This window comes from Arvicola amphibius, chromosome 7 (genome assembly GCF_903992535.2).
Source record: "Arvicola amphibius chromosome 7, mArvAmp1.2, whole genome shotgun sequence".
Classification (NCBI taxonomy): domain Eukaryota; kingdom Metazoa; phylum Chordata; class Mammalia; order Rodentia; family Cricetidae; genus Arvicola; species Arvicola amphibius.
In genome coordinates, this window is record NC_052053.1 from 55,517,290 (window position 1) to 55,541,559 (window position 24,270).

Below are 24,270 nucleotides of genomic sequence, written 5' to 3' on the forward strand. Positions count from 1 at the left end.
ATGATTAACCTTGGGAGGAAGAAAAGCTAACTTCAGTTACTTTCTTGGTCCTATCATAGAACACCTTGTCATCACTTGGAAGGTACTAAGATTCTGCAAGCAGTTTTTTGTGTGACTATGCAGAAAGCATACCAAATAATTTAAAGCTGAATGAAATACTGGGCTTTTCTTTGCTCCAGGCCCAGTTCTTAGCCTCAGATTGCACAAATGATTAACTTTAGTTCTTGCCTTCACATATTAGGAATATATTAAAGATATTTGGAAAGATAGTTTTCAGATTTTGAAATGGCATCCAATTCTGCATTTACTAAAAGTTCATGCCATTTATTGAGAAAATCCTTTAGAGATTATTACTCAGTTATTCTATTTTGTGGATTAAGTAATCCTACTTCTGTTACATATTTGCTCCCTTACTGAATATGGTGGTTTTTACAGACTTCTCCTTTTCGTGAGAGTAGTCATGATTTTTTGGGTTTGTTTTTTGTTTGTTTGTTTTTTGTTGTTGTTGTTTTGTTTTTTGTTTGTTTGTTTGTTTGTTTGTTTTGAGACCAGGTCTTTCTGTGTAACGGATCTGACTGTCTTGAATTATAGAGCGCTCTGGCCTTGAATTCACAGAGATCCGCCTGCCTCTTCCTCCTTAGTGCTGAGATTAAAGGCGTGTGCCACCAGCGCGCCTGGCGAGTAAACATAATTTTGTATATCACTGTAGAATGGGAGTCACCTAAAATGACTTTTCTTTTAAAAATACTTTAAAATGTACTTCGTGTATATAGGTAATATTCTCAGTTCCTATATCATTTTTGTGAAGCTAGTACTTTACTTTTTTTCTTTGTCTTTGAAAAACATATAAGGATCTAATTATAATATAATTAATTGACAAAAGTAAAATTATCATCTCAGTCTGTATTAGTTTTGGACCTTGACTCTGTCAAATTAAGAAGCTGTAAGATTGAGAAGGGTGGGCCTGGAGAGATGACTCAGAGGTTAAGAACACTGATTGCTCTTCTGGAGTTCCTGAGTTCAGTTCCTAGCAACCACATGATGGCTTGGCTCAGACCTTTTTGTAATGAGATCTGGTGCCCTCTTCTGGCAGAATACTGTATACATAATAAATAAATCTTAAAAAATAAAATTGAGATGGACTGTGCATTCGATTGTGATGTTTTATTTTCCTTTTTTTTTTTTTTTTTTTTTTTTTAAAGACAGGGTCTCTCTTTGTACCCTGAATTGTCTTGAATTCACTATGTAGTACAGTCTGGCCTCAAATTCAAAAGTAATCCTTCCCCCAATACTTGGATTATAGGTGTGTTCTACCAGGCTTAGCCTGATGATAATGATGGTGGTAGTGATGGTGATGATAATGATTATGATGTTATTAGGATTTATTTTTAATTATGTGTATGCCTCTGTGTATACCTGCATGTCAGTGTGAGTGGCCATGAAGGTCAGTTGAATCCCTTGGAGTAGCTAGAATACTTATAGGTGATTGTGAGTCACCTCACATGGGTGCTGAATATTTAACTCAGGTCCTCTGTAAAAGTAGGAAGCATCTAAATCATCTTACCAGGCCCCTGATTAGTATTGTTGATACAGCAGTTTCTGTGGATTCTAACTAGAAGGAATAATATTTTCTACGTTATTATCTTTACACATTAGATTGAGAATATTAGAACTTTCTCTTTATTGTATCTCTGGAATTTAGGGATCCTAATGTCTTCCCACTATGAAGTCCTAGTGAGAAAAGTCAATTCCTATTTTATTGTGACAGCCTACCTTTACATTGATTTCCAGTTGTGCTTGGCAGTGGTTCTCGATAGCAGATTTGGGGCAACAGGTGGAATGTGTTGGAACTAGTTAGGGGTGACTTACTTATCTGCCAGGTGTTGTTTTACTGTTTCTGTGGTAAAGCAGATGGGCAGCCATGCTTCTAATATGAGCTGGTGTTCACATTCTGGCTCCTTCCTACAATTCCTGGACTTCCTAGAGTCCAATGTTGTGACCCAGGTTCAGGCTAAGTTCATTTCTACAAGAAGTGCCCTGTACTGTGTGTCCTTTGCATAAGCCTGGGTACAAGGGCAGTCGGAGGTCAAGAGAAGTTCAAAACAGTATAACCTTTCTGTGCTATTTCCAAATAACCCATCTGCATGGCTCCGTGAGTTTTCCCTCAGCTGCTGTGTTTACCGTGTAGTTGTAAAACTCAAAAGAACAAGGGCTGACTTGATAACAAGGAAAATTAGAGAAAAGAAGTCATTGTTGCCTAATACAGGAGAAATAAGTGATTTATGTTTGGGGGCCAATTAAGCTATAAAACAGTAAAGGGACCTGTGATTTCAAGACAGTGCTTGCTCTGATGTCTGTCCTGTAGACCAGAGGATCCCAATAAAGGCTGTCAGCTGTCTAAGCTAAATTATTAATTCCTTTCATGGAGCTCTGGAATTGTAAACATCCCATAATACAGGGAAACAATTGGTCCTGCTCAGTTATGGGGCAGACAGAGGGTGAAAGGGTAGATGGTTGTATTCAACACCAGCTCCTTCTCTGGAGTCCAATTCTTGTCTCTTATCCTGAAGTTTTGGCCTGTGTGAAGTCTGTCCCTCCTCTTGTGCTGTGATCCTAAAATAATCATTTTACAAAATTGAAAATACTTTCATTTGGTTTACAAAGTTGAAGTTGATTTTTTTTGTATCTGCTTGCTTTTTGTATGATGTCCAAGATTATGACTCAAAAGGAAAGAAGCCACTTGCAGCTAGACAGATCAGAATCTTTTTTTTAGCATTGTCTTCCTTCCCAGACAGTTGAGGTTACTGGTATAGTTGAATTAGCAGAAACTTGTATTTTTCTTTAAAACATTAAAATGAAAACACAGGAATCTCTAATCTTGCCACTCAGAAATAAACATTGTTTTTCATTTGAGAACAACCATTCTAAGTTTGTGTTTGAGATAATCTTTTAAATTATTAATAATCATAACATCTGTGTGTTTTTGTTATCTCATTTTTCCTTATACATGTAGAACATTGGCCCCAAGTCATGAGACATTTATTTTAATAAATATTTTTAATGGCAGTATGGCAACTTCTTTGAATGGTGGGGTAGCTTTGGCGTGGTCTGTTTAGCCATTCTCTCACTCCTGGGCATTCAGATGGTTTCTACTTTTCCTACATTATAGACAGTGCCACAGTGGACATGTTCTATAGTGCATAAGTCTGCATTTCAAATGAAGTGCTTCAGTTTTTTGTATAAGCAAAAACTTCTGAATTAAGAAAAACAAAACAACAACAACAAAAAAACATGATCAGGGGCTGGGGAGATAGATGATTAGACTTCTTTAGAGGACCTGGCTTAGTTTCTAGCATCTTCATGGTGTCTCAAAACATCTGTAATTCCAGTTTCAGGGGATCTGATCCCCTCTTCTGGCTTCTGTAAGCAATGCTTAAATGTGCACAAAACCACACAGACACACCATACACAATACACATAGATACATATATATAAAAAGGAAGGCTCTAGCTCAGTATCTTGGCTCTATTACAATTTTGGCTAAATTATGTAATCTTTGTGTATCAGTTTTGTCATCTGAAAATTCGAACAAGTATTTTTTTTAGTATAACAATTTTATTAGGCCTATTATGAGGATTAGGTGTAGTAATACATGTAAAGGGTTTAGAACAATGTTTAACGAATGGTAAACACTAATAAATGTATGCTGTTGTATTGTTGAAATTCATTGTCTGTATTCATGGAATATTGTAACTGTATTTTATTCATTAGATTAACCTATGTTTTATTTCTTTCCTATTTTCCCTACCTTTGGTTTTTTTTTAAGACAGGGCTTCTCTGTATAACCTTGACTGTTCTGCAACTCTCCATAGACCAGGCTGGCCTGAACTCACAGAGAGCCACCTGCCTCTGCCTCCCAAGTGCTGGGATTAAAGGTGTACACCACCACTACCCGACTTTTATTTTCTCTGTGTGTGTATCTATGTATATGTGTTTTTTATATGTATATATAAAGAGTTAAAGGCATAGGGTCTTACTATGTCACCCTGGCTGCTTTGGAACTCATTTTGTAGTCCTGGCTGGCCTTGAACTCACAAATCTACCTGTTTCTGTCTGAGTACTGAGGTTAAAGGCATGTACAACCATGCCCAGTTCAGTATAATGATTTATAACACATTTATATACATATATATGTACATATATATACATATGTGTACATATATGATGGTTGTTTTCTCTTCGTGTATCTGTATGCGTATGGTTTTTCAAGTCAGGGTTTCTCTGTGTAACAGCTCTGGATGTCCTGGAACTCACTTTTGTAGACCCCACTGGCCTCAAACTCACAGAGATCTGCCTGCTTCTACCTCCTTATTGCTAGGATTAAAGTTGTGCACTACTACGCCCAGCTGTGATTTTTAGGTTTTTTCTTTTGTGTGTGTGTGTGTGTGTGTGTGTTTTGGTGTGTGAAAGAATAAGGCAATAATGTGTCATTTTAGCATCTTTTGTAGATTTTAGATACAAACTGGAAGAATTCACTGTCAAAGAGTTGTTTTGTTTTGTTTTTTTTTTTTTTTTTTTTCTCTAGCTTATGTTCAGGACTCCATGAGACAGGTTCTTTAGGAGACAGGCTCTTTCCTGAAGCAAATTAAGAAACTTTTACAAGTCTCCCTGTTTTTCCTTAATATCGCCTCTGCAACATTCCCTGTGCTTCTAAAGCTCCAGTTCAGTATGCTGCATCATTGCTGGTTCAGGTCTTTTGGTGGGAAGTGCTTTCTAAGGATTCATAAGGATTGTTTTGAACAAAGTGGGGTGTGATGCAATTGAGAACATAGGCTGAACCTCCATTCCCTTGACCTCTGCTGCTATTTCAGAGTTTATACTGACTTGTTGGCATTTTCTGCGGAGCCAGGAGTTTAGCATTTCTTTACAATTGATGCAAAGATAGTTACATTCAAAGTCAATTGTTAGTTATTCAGTTATGGATGTCTGTCATTATCTGATGGTGTAGGAAATGCTAAGACACTTAAGTCTGGAAATTTAAAATGGATGACTAAGAAAGAATGTAAAAAAATCTGAGGTTAGATTGTAGCAATTATTTTTTTCTATGGGAGCAGTCTTGTGACATTTTGAAATGTGTGTGTATGTGTGTGTGTGTGTGAGAGAGAGAGGGGGGGGAGGTAGGCTATATCTGCCAAAGCAAGTGTGTGAAGGTCAGAGGACAACCCTGTGGAGTTGATTCTTTCCTTCTGGCTTTTTTTTTTTAAAGATTTATTTATTTTTATTATATATACAATATTCTGCCTGCATGTATCCCTGTGGGCCAGAAGAGGACACCAGATCTCATTACAGATGGTTATGAACCACCATGTGGTTGCTGGGAATTGAACTCAGGACCTCTGAGCCATCTCACCAGCGCCCTCCTTCTGGCTTTAGGTGGATTCCAGGGATCATTCTCATGTCATCAGCCCTATGTGTCATGTGCTTTTACCCACTGAGCCATCTCTCTGGCCCTCATATTTAAAAAGAAAAAAGCTGAAAATGGTTGTTTTAATTGCGTACCTTGGTATCAGAATGCGTGAGAATTTTTCTTCTGTTTTGGTCTTTCACTTTAGGGATTTCCCCTTTGAGGATCTCGCTGGCCTCTAACTCAAAATGATCTGCTCATCTGCCTTCTAGGTGCTAGGTTTAAAGGATTGCACTCCCACCCACCTCATAATTTTAACTTTTTAAAGTAAGAGTCTTGCATGATTAAGAAAAATGGAATATATTTTAGAAAGAATTTAGCTTACTTTTTAGCTGACAAGTTTTCGAAACTATTCTGTCAAATCAAGCCTTAGCTCCAGCTTCCCACTTAGAGCATAGGTTTTGTATTCAGATTATATGCATTCATACTCCTTTCCCCCAGGTGGTTTTTTGTTGTTGTTGTTTTGTTTTGTTTTGTTTTTGTTTTTGTTTTTTGAGAAAGGATCGTATGTAGCTTGGAATGGTCTGGATATCCTATGTTGTCACGGTTGGCTTTAACTCAAGATTGTTTTATTGCTTTAGCCTCCTAAATTCTAGAATTACATGTGTCAGTCACTGTGCCAGACCAGAATTCTCTTATCTTGAAATTGCTCTGTGGAAGGGATACTCTAAAAGCCTAGAATAGGTCAGTGAGATAGCTCAGCCGCATAAAGTGAGGCTTGAGTTAATACTTGCAAGAATCAATTGAGGCTGGCCTTGGTGGCAGTGTACACCTTTAATCCCAACAGTTGCTGACTGTCTCTGTGATTTCAAGGCCAGCCTGGTCTATTTAGTTAGTCTTAGGCCACACAGTAAGATGCTTTCTCTTAAATAAATGTTGAGTAGTTTATTAGGATGCATGGTGCAATAGAAAATAAGTGAACTATAATCCCAGAACTTGGAAGGTAGAGGCATGAGAATCAGTAGTTCAAGATCATCTTGGGATGCAGAGTAAATTCCAACCTGAAATACAGGAGACCCTTTGTGGAAAAGAAAAGAAAAAACATAGGTGACAGTTTGCATGCTGATCTTTGCTACTTCTTATGAAGCCTGGTTTCTTCATAAAACTGTAATAGCCCCCACTAGGTGTCATTGTAAACAAGACTGAAATATGCGAGTAAAATTTCTTCTTTGTTAATATTTACTGAGCATTTAGTGTATTATATCATTAAAGTATTATCTTGTTTAATTTTCCTGCAGCTCTATGAAGTTATTCTCAACCCTAGTTCTTTCTGTTTTGCAGATGGGGAGACTGACAGTTTAACACTTGGCCAAGGTCACACACCTGGTAAGTGGTAGAACTGCTCTATGTGATCCCAAAGCCCTTGTTCTTTGTATCTTTTTAAAATTGATATATGAAATTTTCATACAAGGAAATGCTCCTATCTGCAATGTAAATCGAAGCAGTTTTCACCATTGTAGTTCCACTTCAAAATTCCCTCTGCTTTTTCCCCTTTGATTCATTAGTCTATCCCTAAAACCTAGTAACTTCTTACTTGTTCTAAAATCTCACATGCTTAGCTTTACACAGTTGTTCTTTTGTGCCTTTCAGCCCAATATTTCATAGTAATCCATGATGCAAGTGTTAATAGTTCTTTTTTTTTTCTTTTTTTTTCCTTAGGGGTATTGTACTGACAGTATCACAGGTAGTTCATCTGTTGACACCTGGGCTGGTCCTAGTTTAGTGCATATAAAGCAGCTATAAAGTTTCTTACACAAGGACTGGAGAGATGACTTAAAGGTTAAGAGCACTGCCTGCTCTTCCAAAGGCTCTGAGTTCAATTCCCAGCAACCACATAGTGGCTCACAACCTTCTGTAGTGAGATCTGGTGCCCTCTTTGGCCTATAGGCATGCATACAGGCAAAACAATGTATGCTTAATAAATAAAAATTTCTTACACAAAATTTTGTATACATTTTGTATATTGATCCTCTAAAGCATAGTAGAAATTGGTGGTTTGTATGGTAGGTAGATACACATTAAAATTTTTATAGAGTAGCCAGTTTTCCAAACTGTTTTTATGTTTTATAGTTCTAATAGCATATGAATTTCTATTTCATATGTTGCAAGTAATTGATATTGTCAGGGTTTTTAATTTTTGTAACTCTAGTGAACATTGTGATGGGAAGGTATGTTTTTAGCCAGAATCTCCCCCAATGGCCAGTTATATTGGTTACTATGTTATATACCTACTGGCTATTCATATGTTATCTCTTTAAATGGTTCAAAGCTTGAACATTAGAAGCATTAAGTTCTTTTTTTACTTTTTGCATTGTTGGCATTTTTATATTCTGGATGTCATATGGTATATGTGGTATTCATATTTTCTCCTGGCCTGTGGTTTTCCTTTTCATTTTTAACATATTTTATAATGAATATCTTTTTTTTTTAAATTAACTGTTGCCATGTGGGTGCTGGGAACTGAACCCAGGTCCTCTGGAAGAGCAGCCAGTGCTCTTAGCCACTGAGCCATCTCTCCAGCCCCTCACTAATAATTCTTAGTATAACCAAATTCCATTTTCTTTTAGAAACTATGCTTTATTTATTTATTCATTCATTCATTTATTTATTTCCCAGCACTCTGGGATTAAAGGAGTGCACCACCATTGCCCGGCAAAACTTAAACATTTTATTTTATTTTTTAGTTTTTTGAGACAGGGTTTTTCTGTAGCTTTTGGAGCCTGTCCTGAACTAGCTCTTGTAGACCAGGCTTGCCTTGAACTCACAGAGATCTGCCTGCCTCTGCCTCCCAGGTGCTGCCATTAAAGGCGTGTGCCACCACCACCCAGCCTATGATTTTTTTTATTTTTAGGGTCTACATTCATTGTCCACAATTTTGCCATGTTTTATAAAGTAGGAATCAAAAACTTTTTCATGTGAAAATTTGTTTCTTCGTGTTATTTGTCAAAGATTTTTTTCTCAATATTTTTAAGGTTTTCTTTAATAAATTGTGTGAATAAATTGGGTTCTTTTTGGTTTTTTGAGACAGGGTTTCTCTGTATAACAGCCCTGGCTGTGCTGAAACTTGCTTTGTAGACCAGGCTGGCCTCAAACTCACAGAGATCTGCCTGCCTCTGTCTCCTCAACTACTGGGATTAAAGGTGTATACCACCACCACTGGCGAATCTGTGGATTTTTTGTATTCTCTTTCATTAATTCTTTTGAATCTTTTCATCAAAGCCATGGTGTCCTCAACTTTGTGGCTTTATAATAAACGGGATAAGCTGCCTCCATTCTTCCTTTCCAAAGTTATTTTGGCTTAGAACTTTTGTTTTTTTTTTTTTTCCTTTCAAAAAACTATTCCCTATAAAGTTTAGAGTCAACTTATTTGAAAAAAAAAAAAAACTAAAAAACTTGCTGAGTTTTTAAAATTGATTTGCACTGATTCCATCAAAAGAATTGTCTTTTCTCTTTTCATTACTAGGTAAACTAAGAAGCTTTGCCTGTGAGGCAAAGTGCTTTATCACTGTGTTCTGTCCCTGGCTCAAACTGCCACCTTAACAACAGCAGGGCTTCTAATCCTTACATTTGGTTTGTCTTTTTTCTAAATGTAGTATCTTTACTTTTCCTCATTAATGTTTTAAATGGATTAATGTTGACATCCTGTTTTACTTTAAAATTATTTCCATTTTGCATTTTAATGCTATTATGAATCAGACTGGTTTTAAAGTTTATTTGCCAAATTGTTGCAATTCAATTGATTTTTGTGTATTGAGTTTGTATTGAATTTACTAGTTCTGGTAATCACCTAAAACAATAAATCTGTTGGGACTTTTGTGTGCACAACTATGAATAAAGACAGCCATGTGTTTTCCTTTTTGATGTTTATGGTGTTTGTTTTTCTTACTGGCTAAGATTTCCAATATAATAGTAGGGAGAAGCAATGGCAATGGTATTCTTGTCTCGTTCTTACTCTTAGGTGGATTTCAATGTCCATGATCAAATACAATGTTAATTTTTTAACCTTTTTCTTTTTTCTTTCTTTCTTTTTTCCTTTTTGGTTTTTTCCAAGACAGGGTTTCTCTTACTCTATAGCTTTTGGAGCCTGTCCTGGAACTCTCTCTGTAGAACAGGCTGGCCTCAAACTCACAGAGCTCTGCTTGCCTCTGCCTCCCAAGTGCTGTGTTCGCCACCACCACCCAGCCAGACCTTTTTCTTACAGTTTTCTTTGTATGCATGCAGATGTATGTAATTATACCAGGTTTTTTTGTATAGCTCCTGGTGGCCTATAGTATACCATGTAGCTCAGCTCAGCCTGGATTCTAGCTCATAAGTTGTATGGCTTCTGCCTCTTTAGTTCTGGAATTACTGGCACCTAATACCATGTCTGGCTCTGCGTGTGTGTATATACATATGCATGTGTGAATGTGTGTGTGTGTGTGTGTGTGTGTGTGTGTGTGTGCTTGCTGAGATTAAAGGCATGCACCACCACCACCTGGCCAGTTCTTTACCCTTATAGATAACCCTATTAGTGGAATCATAGTATTTGTCTTTTTGTTTCTAACATTTCACTTAGCATAATGCTTTCCAGATTTATCTGTAGCAGTATTTCTTTTAGGCCACCAACTAGCTCCCAAATCATGACAGAGACTTATTAGTTTATGAATGCTCAGCCTTATCTTAGCTCTTATTTTCATCTGTTTTCTTTATCTACATTTTGCCTTGGGGTTTTTTTTTTTAATAAGGATGTTTTCTGTTCTTTTTATTTTATTTATTATGTATACAATATTCTGTCTGTGTGTATGCCTGGAGGCCAGAAGAGGGCACCAGACCTGTGAGCCACCATGTGGTTGCTGGGAATTGAACTCAGGACCTTTGGAAGAGCAGGCAATGCTTTTAACTGCTGAGCCATCTCTCCAGCCCCAGCCTTGGGGATTTTTACCTTTTTCTTTCTGCATGTCCTACTTTTCTGCTTATTGTGTCTCTCTGACTGGCAGCTGGCTGGTTTTTGGTTCCAGGCATGTCCCTGTCTTTCTCCCTCATTTTTTCTCCTTCCTTTCTCCCTCACCCTTCCTCTCTCTTTCTCTCTGCTAGATTTCCCTTCCTACTTAATTCTCTTTGCCTGCCAGCCCTGCCCATCCTTTCTCTGCCTAGCTATTGGCTATTCAACTCTTTATTAGACCAATCAGGTGCCTTAGACAGGCAAGGTGAAACAAATGCAACACATCTTTACATAATTAAGAAAACACAGCATAAACAAATGTAACACACCTTTACACAGTTAAAGTAATATTCTGCAGCTTAAACAAATCTAACATCTTTACATAGTTAAAATAATATTCTACAACATTTATCCATATTATTGTATGATATATTAGAATTTATTTATTCTTTTAAGGCTGGATAATGTTACTTTGTATGTATAGATCATATTTTATTATTTACCAGTTAGTAGATGTTTGGTTTTGTTCAGCTTTTGATCTATTGTGAGTTGTCTTGTTATGAACATGGGTGTACAAAAGTGTATTTCTGAGTTCCTATTTTAAATTCTTTTGGATCGATAACCAGAAGTGGGATTGCTGAATCATGTGATAATTATCTTTTCCATTTTTTAAAAAATATTTATTCATTATGTATACAGTATTCTATCTATCTGTGTGTATGCCTGCAGGCCAGAAGAGGGCACCAGACCTCACTACAGATGGTTGTGAGCCATCATGTGGTTGCTGGGAATTGAACTCAGGACCTCTGGAAGAACAGGCAATGCTCTTAACCACTGAGCCATCTCTCCAGCCCCCTATCTTTTCCATTTTTGAGTAACTTCTGTTTTGTTTGCTTTTTAAATTTTATGTAACTTTTATTTTTTTATTTCTTCCTTCGAATCCTCTCATGTACCACCTCCCATTGTCTTTCAAATTCATGGCCTTTTTTCATTGTTATTATGTATACATGTTTGTATATATGCTGTATTGTTTTCAATACCAGAATCCATTTTATGATTTTTCTAACATGTATAAGAATTCCAAGCTGGGTAGTGGTGGCAGAGCAAGGAGGATCTCTTTGAGTTCAAGGCCAGACTGGTTTACAGAGCGAGTTCCAGGATGGGCTTCAAAGCTACACTGAGAAACCCTGTCTTGAAAAATCAAAACACAACAACAAAACAACCCATAATGTACCTAGTTTATTTTCAAAGGCATTTGCACAGTCCCACCCTAGTCTTTCAGGTTTCAGCATACACAACCTCTTTTTTGGACTGGCTCTACTTGTTGCTTGCTTTTTTTTTTTTTTTTTTTTTTTTTTTGTTTTTGTTTTTGTTTTTTGAGACAGGGTTTCTTTGTAGCCCTGCCTCTCCTGGAACTCACTCTGTAGACCAGGCTGGCCTCGAACTTACAGAGATTCACTGCCTCTGCCTCCTTAATGCTGAGATTAAAGGTGTGCTCCACCAATGTCCGGCCTGTTTTTTCTTTATATTACATATTTGATGTTAATTTTTACATATGGTGTGAGGTAATATTTAGCTTATTTTGTACATGGACATTGCCTCCTGAGTACTTGATTAAAGGTATGTGTCACCATCGCCCAGGGCTACTTTTTTTTTTTTTTTTTTTAGTTTTTTTTTTTTTTTTTTTTTTTTTTTTCCCAAATCCAAAGAGCTCCATCAAAGATTGTTAATGGCTCAAGAAGAACAAACACTTTTGCCAACTGGCACTTTTGGGCCTCCTGCCCCAAGTCAGGGTCTCTGTGCTGGATTGTAGCTATCTGAGGGAATAAAAAGATCCTGGTCGCCTCCATTCTGATGCTGCAACAATGCTCAGCACCTAGTGTCCACGTACGGCTGCCAGCCTCCTGTGGGTCATTCCAAACAGCCACAGGACTCAAAGTTTGCACCCTGCATGCCTTAGCCTCTTGCACAGCAGCTGGATCCCTGTGTCCCCCAAAGCAGCATTGTTGGTCAAATAAAGCTCCATCAAGTTCTGGCTGGTACCCAGGATGGAAGAGAGGTCCTCACAGGCTTTTGATGTGAGGCCACAGCTGTCCAGCCACAGCTTCTGGAGTCTGGAGGCCAGATACCGCAGTCCTTCTCCCAGCAGCCGCAGGCCCCTGTCTCCCAAGTCATTGAAGCTCAGGTCCAGCTCTCTGAGGCAAGTGTTGACCTCTGGAGCACACGGGCTGTGTTTGTATATCTGTAGTCAACTTGGTTTTTTGTTTTTTTGTTTGTTTATCGAAACAAGGTGTCTTTATCAGAGCCTTAACTGGCCAGAACTTGTTGTGAAGACCATGATGTCCTTTAGCTCATAAGAGATCCCATCTGCTTCTTCTTCCCAAGTGCTGAGATTAAAGGTGTGCGCCAGTATGTCCAGGTCCATTTTCAGTTTTTTCCCCCCTGTTTTTGAGAAGAATCTCTCACTGTGTAGTCTGGACTGCCTTGGAATTTGCAATCCTCTGAGCCTTTTTTTCTTTTCAAGACAAGGTTTTTTCCAGGCTTCCCTGGAACTTCCTCTGGAGACCGGGCTGGTCTTGAACTCAGAGATCTGCCTGCCTCTGCTTCCTGAATGTTGGGATCAAAGGTGTGTGCCAGCATTGCCCAGCTGGTGGTACTTTTCTTTTTCATTTTCTTTTTTTAATTATTTATTATATATACAGTGTTCTGCCCAAAAAGGGGCACCAGATCTCATTACGGATGGTTGTGAGCCACCATGTGATTGCTGAGAATTGAACTCAGGACCTCTGGAAGAGCAGGCATCTCTGAGCCATCTCTCCAGCCCCGTGGTGGTACTTTTCTTATGAGCAGTAACCATGTGTTTAAATACAATTTCTGCATTTTTTTTATTTTTTATTCGTTTTCAAGACAGGGTTTCTCTGTAGCTTTGGAACCTGTTCCTGGAACTAGCTCTTGTAGACCAGGCTGGCCTTGAATTCACAGACATCTGCTTGCCTCTGCCCCCCAAGTGCTGGGATTAAAGGAGTGCACCGCCACCACCCGGCCATAATTTCTGCATCTTGATGTGTATTTTGTTGATGTGGTTTTACTTATTGAAGTTTTAAAACTGAATGAGCCATATAACCTTGGGGAAAAACCTCAGGTAGTCATGAGGTATTTAATTTTTATATCTTGCTTACTTAAGCTTGGCAAATTCATTTTGTGAGGTTAATCTTTGGGAACCAAAACTTATATTAACTACATTACTATGCTTCCTACAACAGATTTTTATTTTTCTTTAACCCATTGATTATCTTCAGTATATAGCATCTGTTATTTGTGTTAAAAGTTTTTGCATTTTGTGTAGTTACAAATTACCCAACTGGTTCTTTAGTTCTTCCCTGATTTTAAAGACTCCATCTAGTGGTTTATTCTGAAATGGAAGTGGTGAGCCACTGTGGTGGTTCATTGGTGTGTTCGTGCTTAGTCCACTAGGTGGCAACAGGACCTAAGTGAAGAATACAGAGGGAAGCCCCCTAAGAAAAATAGAAGACAATGTTACTTGGAAAGAAACAGAAAAACAATGATGCATGAAAAGTAATGCAACTAGCTTTAAAGTTTGAGAGGTATAACGTTTGTTGTAGGAACGTACATGAAAACTAATTAAAAGTACACATTCTTGGGCTTGGAGGTTCAGAGGTTAAGGCACTGGCTGTTCTTCTGGAGAACCCGGCTTCAATTTTTAGCACACACGACAGTTCACAGTTGTCTGTAACTTCAGTTCTAGGGGATCACCCGTACACAGACATATAGATAGGCAAAACACCAATGCACATAATATGTACACATTCTTTTTGTTGTTATTTCTCTTTTCTAGTCTTTTGGACTTGGCATTCCTGGCTAGTTTTTAGTGGTCTCAGTTGTAGTGGTTAGGATCAGATGTAACATTGTGTACTTATTTGCCTAAGACCTGTTGGAGTTCCATATGCTGACAAAGTCTGAAGTTATCTTCGTATTCTTGCCCTACTTGAGATTGATTCTTGGGTTGGTCTAGACACAGAAAAAGATGCTAGTAACTTTTGACAGTTAGTGCTTCAGGGATGAAGAAACTAAAAATAACCCAGTGTTTTTCAACTGTTGTATCCTATAATTGAGCACGACCCCACAACCCCAGAGTAGTTCTATCATTCTTCATTCATGCGGAGTTTCTCCAGTATATTCTTTTTTTAATTTATATTTTAGCCATGTAGGTGCTATGGCAGTTGGGTATAATTCCTGAAAATATGTTTGACCAGCTATAGTTAGCAAATTTTTTTTCACCAAAGAAGTTACTGTCACAAAAACCAACCTGACAAATGAAGAAGGGTGTATATGTGAAAACCACTGAGGTTGTTTAAGATCAACATGAATTCCTTTTATTTGGGATTACTAGTAGGCTACAAACCAGCATCCTTTCTGCTGTGGCAGGGGAGGGAGGCACTAAGTTTGAAGTACTGCCTGTTAAAAATGATGATCTTATGTGCAGAGTGGTAGAAGGTATATTCAGCATTTATTGAGATCCCAGGTTTATTTCCATTGTCATGGAATTTACAAAGAAAAGCATAGCAATCTTGGTGACAACTCTGCTAGCCTGGGGTTATCATTCTATTGTGATAGCAAAGGATCTTTACTGTGAAGGTTTTGACGTGAGACAGCTATAGGGCACCTTTACCCGCTCTTTGATACCCTGAGTTGACAAGGTGATGCGGGCGATGAGGCCATGTCAGAACAATAGGAAAACAGTATGAGACAATACCAGGGATCTGTGGGAAAGCCCAATTAAAACAGAAATCTGGAATAGACTTGTTCCATGTTTTCCAAGCACAGTTTCAACAGCAGAGTAAAAAGATTTTAGCCCATTACTTTGGGCAAGTTGAATCCATATCTAACCAATCTTTAAATGAATGAGTAGTAAGCTATACAGATGGAAGGAGGTTGAGTGCATTCTAGAAATCAGTCTCTGTAACATAAGGGACAGCCCTGAGATATGAGGAACTTGACATCGAGGCAGAGACTTCATAGATTTAGTTCAGAAAATGTGAAAACAAAGCTCACCAACTTAACTCATCATGATCATTCGGAGTTGGGTTTTGTGTAGCTCAGAATAGCCAAAAATTCACATTCCTCTACCTCATCCCCACAGTTCGTTATTTTAAATGTTTAAATATACACCAGAGAGTGGTGCCACACCTTTGATCCCAGCACTAGGAGGCAGAGGCAGGCAGATCTTGGTGAGTTGAAGGCCAGCCTGTTCTAAAATCAAGTTTCAGGACAGCCAGAGCTGTTACACAGAAAAACCCTATCTTGAAAAACAAAACAAAACAGTCACTGTCCAGCAACAACAATTATAAAATATACAAAGAGACAAACCTGACCTGTCAGATGTGAGAGGGAAAATCATTTAGTAGAAACTGTCTCAAGTAATTCAAGTGTTGGATCTGGCACACACACTGACTCCAGTTGCTATAGACATTTCTTTTCTTTTTGGGTTTTGAGACAGTCTTGAACTTGAGATCATCCTGCCTGAATTTTTTAGTTACATTCTGGGAATGCAGGACATATTTCAGCCATTCGAAGCTTAAATTTTTTTCTTTCAGCAATGCTTACACATTTTTGGCATGCAGCTTTTAGATATTTCAAAGGAATAAAACCATGTTTAAAGAATTAGAAGAAAATATGAAGACATTGACTTAATACAAATACAAATAATTTTTATAGCCAGATATTAGGAATAAACTGGGTATAGACAGTATACTTGAAATGAAAAATTAAGCTGGAAGGATCAGTAGAAGCTTGGAAGTGATAGAAGGAAAAAATGAACTGGGAGATAGATCACTGTATGTCTTACTTAATATGCAAAACAGAAAGAGGAAAAAGGAAAATGAACAAATTTGAGGAGTTATAGGGTAGCATCAAATATGCCCTTAATGAGAATCAGGAAGTAAGGAGTGAGAAAAAGGGGTAGAAAATCCTGATAATAAACATTTTGTAGCTTAATATGAACTATAAATATAAACAATCCATACATCCAGGGTATCTGATTAAACACTGTTTAATATATAATAAGCATATATCAACGCCAAATTTGGAAAACAGGGATAAAGAGAAAATTTGAAAAGTAGCAAGAAGGGGGCTGGAGAGATGGCTCAGCGGTTAAGAGCACTGCCTGCTCTTCCAAAGGTCCTGAGTTCAATTCCCAGCAACCACATGGTGGCTCACAACCATCTGAAATGAGGTCTGGTGTCCTCTTCTGGCCTTCAGGCATACACACAGACAGAATATTGTATACATAATAAATAAATAAATTTAAAAAAAAAAGAAAATAGCAAGAAAAAGAAAAGCAAAGATAAGATTTATGGTTGAATTTTAATTTAGCAATAATGGGTGGCTGAAGTCAGTGGGATAAAAATGTTCAGTGTCTGGAAAAACAATTTCTACCCAAGATTTATCTATGTTGAAAAGCTATTTAAAAATAAGTCCAGTGACATTCTCACCTATAAAAACTTTTTTTCTAGAGGATCTTATTTAAATACTATACGAAGGGTTTATAGGGTAAAAGGAAGCTGACATCTGTTGATAACATACATCTGTTATTTTGAAATACTTTAATACAAGGTACATTCTGTAACTACAGTGGAACTAAATGAGATATTTACAGTGGAAAGAAATCTGTGATGATCCCAAACATGTAAAGTTAAATAACATAGAAAAAGAAGGAATTTCAAGACAAACTTAAAAATATTTTTAGCTAAATATAAATGGACCTACAGCATGCCAAAATTTTATGATCTACAACCAAAGCTATACTTGGAGAAAGTTTATAGCTTGCCCAACTTATTCTAATTTTCTCTAACAGAAAGCAGTAAAAAGGAAGATGGAAAACAGTGAAACCAATCTTCTCAGTCCGAATAAATGCTACCAACCCATACCTAGTCTGACCAAGACAATCAAGAGGATTGAACTTACAAAAACAAGTGATAAAAGAGGAGTTATTAGAACAGAAAATAAAAGCGATTGCCCATGAAACTTCATTCTGAACAAATTAGAAAACTTAGAAAGATGGGATTATCAAAACTGAGGAGGAAAATATACTGATCCATCTACGACAAGGAGCATTTATTAAAGTACAGTTTCACACAAATCGAAAACGATAGGGATATGCGGCTGTGCCAATTGTCAGCTGTTTTTAGAAGTGGTAATTTTACCTTTCACTTTCGTTTAGAAAATAGAAAAGGGGATGCATTTTAACTCATCTGAACACAACATTGTCCCTGTATTATAGTCAAACAGATACAAGAAACCCCTGACCATTTTTCCTTTAACATTGGCAGAAGAATATTTAACATACACTAGCAAATTAGGTTAAACAATATAATAAATGTATGAATACCTAATACACAGTGACTTCTTGGTATTTATTTCAGGAATTAAAAATTAAATAATTATTTTCATCTTTTGTTTGTTTGTTTGCTAAGACAAGGTTTCTCTGTGTTACCCTCGCTGTCTTGGCACTCATTTTGTAGACTAGGCTGGCCTTGAACTTACAGAGATCCAGTTGCCTCTCCACTGCCACCTGACTACAAACTTAAAACAAGATTTAATTTACCAAATAGCAGTAGTTGTTCCCCTTTTTAAAATTTCTTCACATGTATCTGAGGAGATAATATGTACCCATAGCACCTGTCTGAAGATCTGAGGACAGCCTGCCAGACTCAGCTCTCTCCTCCTACCCTGTGGATGTTGGGAATTGAACTCATTGCCTGGCTTGGCAGAAAGTACTCTTGCATTGAGCCATCTTAGTGGTCCCACAATATTTTTTGAAAATCATGGCAGGAGTTGGGCAGAAGATACAAAGAAACTCTGTCTTGAAAAACCACACATACATAAAATCAGGGCAGGAAAAGATTTGGGGCTCTTGAACCATTTAGGTTTGTTGGAATGACTTAACTGTTTGTTTGTTTGTTTTGTTTTGCTGGGATTAAGGGCAAGCAAACCTCTGTGAGTTCAAGACCAGCCTGGTCTACGAAACTAGTTTCAGGACTGCCTTCCAAAGCTAAAAAATGAGTGAATGAGTGAATGAATGAATGAATTAATGAATTTTTTTTAGAAGGCTTCAGGGCTGGTTAGAGTCTCACCCTTTCAGCACTGATTGTAGCCAATACAATAAGGGAGAAAGGGCATCCAAATTTAGTAGAAAGGACTCTTTATTCGTCGATAATGTAATCTTATATATATACAATCCTAACGATTCCACAAAATTGATTAATTTGGATTGGCACTGTTACAAGATCACCATACAAAATTGTGTTTTTTTTATATTAAGTCATAATAAAATAATAAAATTAATAATAAGATAGTTGCTTTCATAGTTGCAGCCAAAGAGTAAACCTAACAAATACAAGATATAGATACTATAAGTATTGCCAAGAGAAAATTTAAAAGATGCCATTAAATGGAGAAATAATAGTCCATGTTTATAGGTTAAAAGACTAAATATTAAGATAACTTTTTTAGATTGTTTTATTCATTCATTTAAGTATTTATGAAAAAACTCAACTAATTTTTTTAAAGCGGTTGTCATCTTGCTTCCAACACTGATAGCAGTGCAAAGTACCTAAGATAGCCAATGAAGTTTTGAAAATGAACAAAGGTTGAGGACTTAACTGTGCAGTTTCAAATATTGTAGACACAAAACAGTATGATGCTGGTCATGATGAGCATTGGAATCAGATTGCGTGCGACAATAGATCCCGATCTACATGCCAGGTGAATCTTGGCAAAGGTGTTTGCTTAATATGATGGGGGAGTGTGGCTTCTATCTTGCATGATACTGGAAGCTGGATATGTTTGTACCAAAAAACCCAACCAGCAGCAGTACAGAACAACATATCAGAAAAGATGGTGCATGCCTTTAATTCCAGGATTTAGGAGCCAGAGGCAGGAGAATCTCTGTTAGTTTGAGGCCAACCTGGTCTACAAAGGAGTTCCAGGACATCGAGGACCACACAAAGAAACCCTGTCTCCAAAAAACAAACAAACAAAAAATCCAGCTAGCCTACAGGCAGAAAACACACATCAGGCTACATTAGACCACAAAATAATTCATAGGGTATCACACACTTAATATAAACACTAAGACCACAAATCTGTTTGACTTTTAACACAAGTAGCCTAGGCTGACTTGACACATGTCTTGAGTGATTGGTCTTTCTGCCTCTGCCTTCCAGGTTTAGAGATTACAAGGTATGTGCTGCTGGGCCTGACTCAGACAATTCATGAAATAATGTCAGTTTTTAGATTAGATCATTAGTACTGTATGATTTCTTGTATTGAAAACCAGAATAGGCAAAATTCAGAGACAAAGTAAGATAAAGTTTACTAGGGGATATTGGGAATAGGTGGTTATTATTTAATGAGTTTCCAGTTTAGGATTATTAAAAAAAAGTCTGGTTGTGTCCAGTGGTTGTGGTTACACTGCATTGTAACTTTAACACAGTGCTATAAAAGTCATACTTCAAAATGATTGATCTGGTAGAACAGTATATGTTATATATACATATAAAAAATCATTTATTATATTTGTGATTTCGGTAAAATGAACTATCTATATAATGTACACTTAGAGAGACAGCAGATTAGTGATTAATTTGTGGCCTGGTATTAGAATGGGGATTGATTGGGAATAAGCCTACATAGTTTTTTGTAGAAATGTTTGTTCTTAAATTTTGGTAATAGTTACATAGCTAGATGAATATAAATTTTGTAAGTATACAGTGGATAAGTTGTGTGGTATATAAATTATACCTAAACCACACTTTTAAAAATGCCTGTGATCTGTTGGAGCTAAAAGAAGAAATTTTGATTAAATGGTTTTAAGGTTTGTAAGCTCACTTACTAGACTTTGCATTGGAAGTTTATACTTAGAAAGCTGTATCCTGTGTCCTCCCCTATACAGAATCTACCACAAACTTGAGGAACATTTGGTGTGTGGTTCTACTGATGGACCCAGAGTTAGACATATTCCATTCAGACTGGCTAGAGAAAGGTGCCTTCAAATCCTGGATTATAGCTTACCTCTTTATAGACAGTTTATATACATATTCTGCTGGTTGTTAGTGGAGGGATTGTGTTTGTGCTGCTGAAAGTGGTGAGTCCATCTGAAACAGTGGTTTTCAACTTGTGGGTGCAAACCCTTGGGGTTGTCGAGCAACCCTTTCACAGGGGTCATCTAAAACCATCATTAAACACAGACATTTATGTAATGATTTGTAACAGTAACCAAACTACAGTTATGAAGTAGCAACGAAAATAAGTTTATGGTTGGGAGTCACCACAACATAAGAAATTATATTAAAGGGCTGCAGAATTAGGGAAGGTGAGAACTACTGCTCTAGAGGTGCCTTGTGAGACCAGGATATTTTGGACAATACTAGGTGCTGTCTACAAAGCTCTTTTCCGTGGCTTCACTCACAGTGCTAATGGTAGATACAGGATGTGTCTTAAATACCCTGTGCTCTAATCTGTTGTGCAGGTATTTTTTTTGAGTCTCATTTTTAGATTACATCCTTAAAGTCATGTAATTGTCTTCTGTATCTAGTATTTAATTTTTTCTAAGTTAAACCACATAAAATTTTGTCTGTTGAAATAGAATTCTATGTTGATGTAGTTAAAACCTATTGATATTCTAAATTTAAGGAAATGGCATACAGAATATTGTAGCAAATTAACCAGGCTAGCTCAAGAGTAACAGGAATACTTCATTAATTTCTAGGGAGTCTAGGAATTTCATCTAAGTAGAATCATGTATATGTTATATATAGCTTATATATAATATAACATCAAATAATTCATAATTATCACAGCATATGTGGAGTGTAGATGTATTTTTCTTTTGGCCACCAGCTCTCAAAAAAACGACATGGAGACTTATTAATTCTAAAAGCTCAGCCTTATCTTAGGCTTGTTTCTAACTAGTTCTTACAACTTAAATTAACCCATATCTTTTAATCTATGTTCTTTTATATGGCTCAGTTACCTTTATTCTATACTCCCCATCCTGCTTCCTCTCTGGCTGGTGACTTGGTCGTCTTCTTCATCTCTCTGCCCGGAAGTCCCAGAAGTTGCCTGCCTAGCTATTAGCCATTCAGCTTTTTATTATACCAATCACAGTAATACATCTTTACAGTATACAAATATTCCCCCAGTTTTGTCTAAATAAAAAGGAAGGTTTTAACTCCTAGCATAGTAAAGCTATATACAATAATTATCAGGTGAGAATTGCATTTACAATGTTCAGTCTATTTGTATTTAACACATTCAGAGAAAATATTCTATAATCTATCCTATCTTGGTGAGTCAAAAGTTTTGTGCCTAATTTGCTTTGTATCCTAACTCATATTACCAACATAAAACTATTCTTTTAGACCTCAAAACATTTTCTTAGATAAACAACTTAAGTTTTTATGTCTCTCAACCTTATATACTTTACACCTCTTTTGAGGTGTTTTTTTTTTTTTTCTATTTTGTTTTGTTTTGTTTTTTGACACAGGTTTTCTTTGTAGCTTTGGAGCCTGTCCTGACACTCGTTCTGTAGACCAGGCTGGCCTTGAACTCAGAGAGATCCACCTGCCTCTGCCTCAGGAGTGCTGGGATTAAAAGCATGTGCCCGGTCCTCTTTTGAGTTTGTTTGTTTGTTTGTTTGTTTTTTAATATGGTAACAAAGAAAACTGTAATATTACCTTAGTAAACAGGAAGTGCAGAGCAAGCTACCTCTAAAACTGTAGAAATGGCACAGGCATCTGTTTCCCAAGGTTCTCTTTAATGTTGGGGCATCCATCTTCAGCCTATAGCCTAGAATATCTGACAGACTTTTCTGTGAAGCAGGAATTTTTTTCCCTCCCCGAGACAGGGTTTCTCTGCCTTTGGTGCCTAGCTCTTTGTGTGTGTGTGTGTGTGTGTGTGTGTGTGTGTGTGTGTGTGTGTGTGTGTTTTAAAGTCAGGTTTCTCTGTGTAGCTTTGGAGCCTGTCCTGAAACTCCCTCTTGTATACCAGGCTGGCCTCTAACTCACAGAGCCTCTGCCTCCCGAGTTCTGTATTAAAGGCGTATGCCACCACCACCCAGTTTGGAACTAGCTGTTGTAGACCAGGCTGGCCTCGAACTCTTGAGATCCACCTGCCTCTCCCTCCTGAGTGCTGAGATTAAAGGCATGCACCACCACTGCCCAATCTGAAGCAGGAATTTTTTTTATTCTGAAGGTATTTTGTTTTTCTTTCCATGACCACAGTTCTTTTTTGTTATTTATTTATCTATCTATTTATTTATTTGAAATTTATTGAGCTCTACATTTTTCTCTGCTCCCCTCCCTGCCTCTCCACTCGCCCCTTCAATCCTCCCCCAAGGTCCCTATGCTCCCAATTTACTCAGGAGATCTTGTCTTTTTATACTTTATACTTCCCATGTAGATTAGATCTATTTAAGTCTCTCTTAGTGTCTGCATTGTTGTCTAAGTTATCTGGGATTGTGGTTTGAGGGCTGGCTTTCTTTGCTTTATGTTTAAAAACCACCTATGAGTGAGTATATGTGATAATTGTCTTTCTATGTTTGGGTTGCCTCACTCAAAATAATGTTTTCTAGTTCCATCCATTTTCCTGCAAAATTCAAGCTGTCATTATTCAAGCAGGAATTTTTAAGGACTGGTCTACCTTGCTTGGCAAAGTTTGGTAGTCACTGTCTTATGTCCTGCTTGTCCCATTTGGATAGCATACTGTCAGCAGTTGAGGCAAGGGCAAGTTCTTGCCGAAGTGGCTAGTTTTGCCATAAAGAAGGCAAAGTCCATATGGAGGTTCTTTGATGCCCATCATTCGTTTTTAAGTAAATTGGTGCTGCCAAAGGCAGATGTGTCTCATTGTCATGAAAAAGCCTCATGTTATTAAAACATTTTAAATGCCATGTTCTGTAGGTCTTTGGAGGTTTGGAGACCATCACTCTATCAAAAAATATATCTTTTGTATGACCTTTGAAAACAGATTTGATTGTTAAAGATGACTATTAACTTGCATTTTTAATTATCCTAAATGAGCCAGGCAGTGGTGGCTCATGCCTTTAATTCCAGTACTCAGGAGACAGAGGCAGGAGGATCTCTGTGAATTTGAGGCCAATCTGGTCTACAAGAGCTAGTTCCAGGACAAACTCCAAAGCTACAGAGAAACCCTGTCTCGAAAAAAAAAATCCTAAATGGTTTATAATAATAGCTTTTAAGGACTAGAATTTTACATTTTTAAATGAGCTGCATAGGTACAATACCTTAAGAGTAGAAGCATAAATAGTATCACAAAAATAACTTTAAATTTGTATCAATATATAAAAATCCATTCTGATGTAATATATTTGACACTACTGGTTGTTAAAGACTCAACAATTAACCCTTTATCTCATCATTTCTATATTATATCCCACTTTTTTGCCTTCAGAAAGAGATCCCCGAAACTAATCTATTTTGTTTCATTTTTCCCCTGCTTATGACCAACAACGACTTGTAACTAACCCTCTGAAATGATTATAAATATCCATAATCCTTTGAGCAACCAAAACCCGCCTGCCCCTCCTCTTGGGAATGTGACCATTAAGTTCCCTAGGCTGCTTCCTGTTGTCTTTAGGGGATGAGGGTACTCCTCATCCTGGTTCCTCTCTGTCTCAACTCTGCCACCTTCTTCCCAACATTTTCTCTCTGCCTGGAAATCCCACCTATCTTTCCTGTGTAGCTATTGACCATTCAGATTTTTATTACACACGTCATGGAGATACATCTTCACGATGTACAAAAATCCCACAACAGTGGAGGTCAGAGGACAACCTGCAGAAGCTGGT

General features: G+C 37.3%; 1 protein-coding gene across 2 annotated transcripts in view; it reads left to right on the forward strand.

The window, feature by feature from the left end:
* Nr6a1 (nuclear receptor subfamily 6 group A member 1) overlaps nucleotides 1–24,270 on the forward strand; it is a 149,746-nt gene that overhangs the window by 29,266 nt on the left and 96,210 nt on the right. For both annotated transcript variants that reach the window (XM_038337697.1, XM_038337699.1), the window contains exon 3: nucleotides 6,746–6,790. In XM_038337697.1, the coding sequence (XP_038193625.1) occupies nucleotides 6,746–6,790 (45 nt within the window). The remainder of the gene's footprint in view (nucleotides 1–6,745; nucleotides 6,791–24,270) is intronic.